This window comes from Phocoena phocoena, chromosome 7 (assembly GCF_963924675.1).
Source record: "Phocoena phocoena chromosome 7, mPhoPho1.1, whole genome shotgun sequence".
Taxonomy (NCBI): Eukaryota; Metazoa; Chordata; class Mammalia; order Artiodactyla; family Phocoenidae; genus Phocoena; species Phocoena phocoena.
Window position 1 is genome coordinate 87,176,869 of NC_089225.1, and position 2,490 is coordinate 87,179,358.

At 44.1% G+C, this 2,490-nt stretch overlaps 1 protein-coding gene across 3 annotated transcripts; it reads right to left on the bottom strand.

The window, feature by feature from the left end:
• LOC136125326 (gamma-crystallin B) lies at nucleotides 1-2,173 on the bottom strand. Of its 3 annotated transcripts, XM_065880094.1 has the most exons (4): nucleotides 2,144-2,152; nucleotides 1,798-2,046; nucleotides 830-837; nucleotides 66-324 (listed from the first exon to the last, which is right to left on the bottom strand). In XM_065880094.1, the coding sequence occupies exons 1-4, from the start codon at nucleotides 2,150-2,152 to the stop codon at nucleotides 66-68; spliced, it is 525 nt and encodes a 174-aa protein (XP_065736166.1). The 3 variants fall into 3 exon arrangements, with proteins under 3 accessions (XP_065736163.1, XP_065736166.1, XP_065736162.1); XM_065880091.1 differs by lacking the exon at nucleotides 830-837 and having other exon boundaries at nucleotides 1-341; nucleotides 1,804-2,046; nucleotides 2,144-2,173; XM_065880090.1 differs by lacking the exon at nucleotides 830-837 and having other exon boundaries at nucleotides 66-341.
• Between the last annotated feature and the right edge of the window lie 317 nt (nucleotides 2,174-2,490).

Consider the following 2,490-nt stretch of genomic DNA (forward strand, 5'->3'; position numbering starts at 1 on the left):
TGCCAGAAACACAAGCTAAATCTTTTATTAGATTCTAAAGGAGAAAAGTGGAGAATGAAAATACTTCAGTAAAAATCTGTCACCCGTCTTAGAGAACCAGCTTTGGCATTCATCGCCCCCCAGTCAAGATATCTCCTGTACTCCCCTGGCCTCAGGAGGTACTGCCTTCCCCTGTAGTTGGGCAGCTCGTAAAGGACCCAGGAGCCCTCCAGCACATTGAGGGAGTGGATCTCATTGAGGTGGAAGCGGTCCTGAAGAGAGAGACAATCGTCTGTGATCTCTGACATTTGTCCTCTGAAGTCATCTCTCTCATAGATTCTCATTCTGAAAGTGCCGGAGTGCTAGGGTGGAAGACAGAGAAGAAAAAGTAAGTGAACACAAATAGAGAGAAATTAAAGTTCCCTTAGTCCAAGTCTGCTTTCACCACAACCATGTCATAGAGTTAAGGAGCCTTCCTGGTCCCCAACGCCCACCCGTGAATCTCACGGTGGATGGGCTAAGCTAGGAATAGAACTTAGCAGCTCTTCAACTGCTATGCATCAGTCTGTGTCCTTGGGAATTTAGGTTTGTCTACAATAAAATTGATCATTTTAGTGCTTCTTATTAGAGAACGTTCCTCTCAAAGGAGAAAAGTGAGCATCATTGGAAAGTGAAGCCTCATTTGATATATTACCCTTGTTATAAAGGAATCAACATTTAGCTATTTTCTGTAAGACTAATGTTTTGGTTTTCATGCATACTATGGATTATTAAGCCCTTGCAAAAAAGTAAGATGACACATCTTCCCTACCTCCATTTTCATAACTTCATTTTCAGTTCAAATTTCCACCTATGTGACTCTTAAACTTCCTTTCTGGCCTCCTACCCTTCACTTCCTCATTTCCTCAGCAGCAGGAATGGTCTTCTTGCAGCTCTGTTTGGATGACACCATATCTCATGCTCCCGCACTTCTACACATTCTTCTAAGAACTCTGCCATCACTCTCTAGGAAAGACTGAATCTCAAACTGTAGTTTTGGATGTGGCCTTTCCTCTAATTTCTGCCTCTAGGTGAGCTAATAGGTACTGCCTACAAAATCAGAATAGAAGCCAGGGTGCCTGTCTTCTCTAGGAGGATAATCAATTAGAAAAGTAAGCCAAAGCAAGCAAAAGTATTTTTATCAATTAAACAGAACCAGATTGTATTTATAAGTTGTGATATCTTGGATTTCTGAGTTGCTGTAGCTTGCAACGACCACTTTTAGAAATTATATCTTGGAGTGGGAGTTTAGGGTTAGCAGAGGCAAACTGTTTTATATAGGATGGATAAACAACAAGGTCCTACTGTATAGCCCAGAGAACCATAATCACTGTCTGGTGAAAAACCATAATGGAAAAGAATATAAAAAAAAGAATGTCTGTATGTATGACTGAATCACTTTGCTGTACAGCAGACATTAACAGAACATTGTAAATCAACTATACTTCAATACAAAAAAAAGAAATTTTATCTCGAACAGATGATAACTTCAGTCACTTCTACGTTCTGCTTTTTGTTAATGAGTCTTTTCATTTTTTTTTTTTTGAGTCTTTTCATTTTTGATTCCATTTAAAACATGAAACACTGGGAATATGTGATTTTAAAAAAAACACCAGAGTTCATGAAGAATGGCTTGCTATCTGGGACACCCTTCTAGAATAGACTGCATGCACTGGGCTCACTCCCCCTTTCTGCTCTCCATTTGGAACCGTTTGGTTGAAGGATGACAGTTTTTAATGGCTTTGATTTCCAAAGAGAGGAAGGCAAAGACAGAGCCACACTCACTGTGGGGATGAGGCGGCAGGAGCGGACGGAGTCGTTGAAGCCCATCCACTGCTGGTAGTCGGGGTAGTCGCCGCGCCGCAGGAAGTACTGGTGGCCCTGGTAGTTGGGGCGCTCATAGAGCATCCAGCAGCCGCTGTCCACCCGGATGGAGTTGCAGCGGCTGAAGTAGGGCTGCAGGTTGGGGCAGTCGCTGCTGCACTCGTAGCAGCGGCCCTGGAAGCCCCGGTCCTCGTAGAAGGTGATCTGCAAAATGGAAGATGTGGAAGCATGAAGCGATTTGCAGCCCCGCTGAAGATGCCGCGACCCGGCAAAGGTTGAGCATCAGGTACCCAGCACTTACCTTTCCCATTCTGGAGAGAGGAAGCAGGAGGTGTTCGCTGGATGCTGTGTGCGACTAGGGGGAGGGCCGCTGTATAAATAGCAGCCCTGACTGCTGCCTCCGCAGGAAATCACACAAAAGGAGCCCATTTCGGTGAGTAAGGGGATTTGCAAGCTCTCCGCCCTCCCTCCCCCTGGTCACTGCGGTTAGCTGAATGTTTACTCTTATTCTTTCTGGTAGGTTCGGGTTGTTCTAATTCACAAAAGCTGTTGTTGCCACCAAAATGAAAAGTCTTTAACCTAGAAGGATGAGCGAAATTCTATCCTCATGCTTTTATTTTATAGCCTAGTCTGCTTAATTGACTCCTT

What these genes read in the sequence shown, in the direction of transcription:
- LOC136125326 (XM_065880090.1), bottom strand. An exon ending in GCCTCATCCCCACAGTGAGT is followed by an intron (nt 342 to 1,797) that starts GTGGCTCTGTCT and finishes CTTCCACCCTAG; the next exon opens with CACTCCGGCACTTTCAGAAT.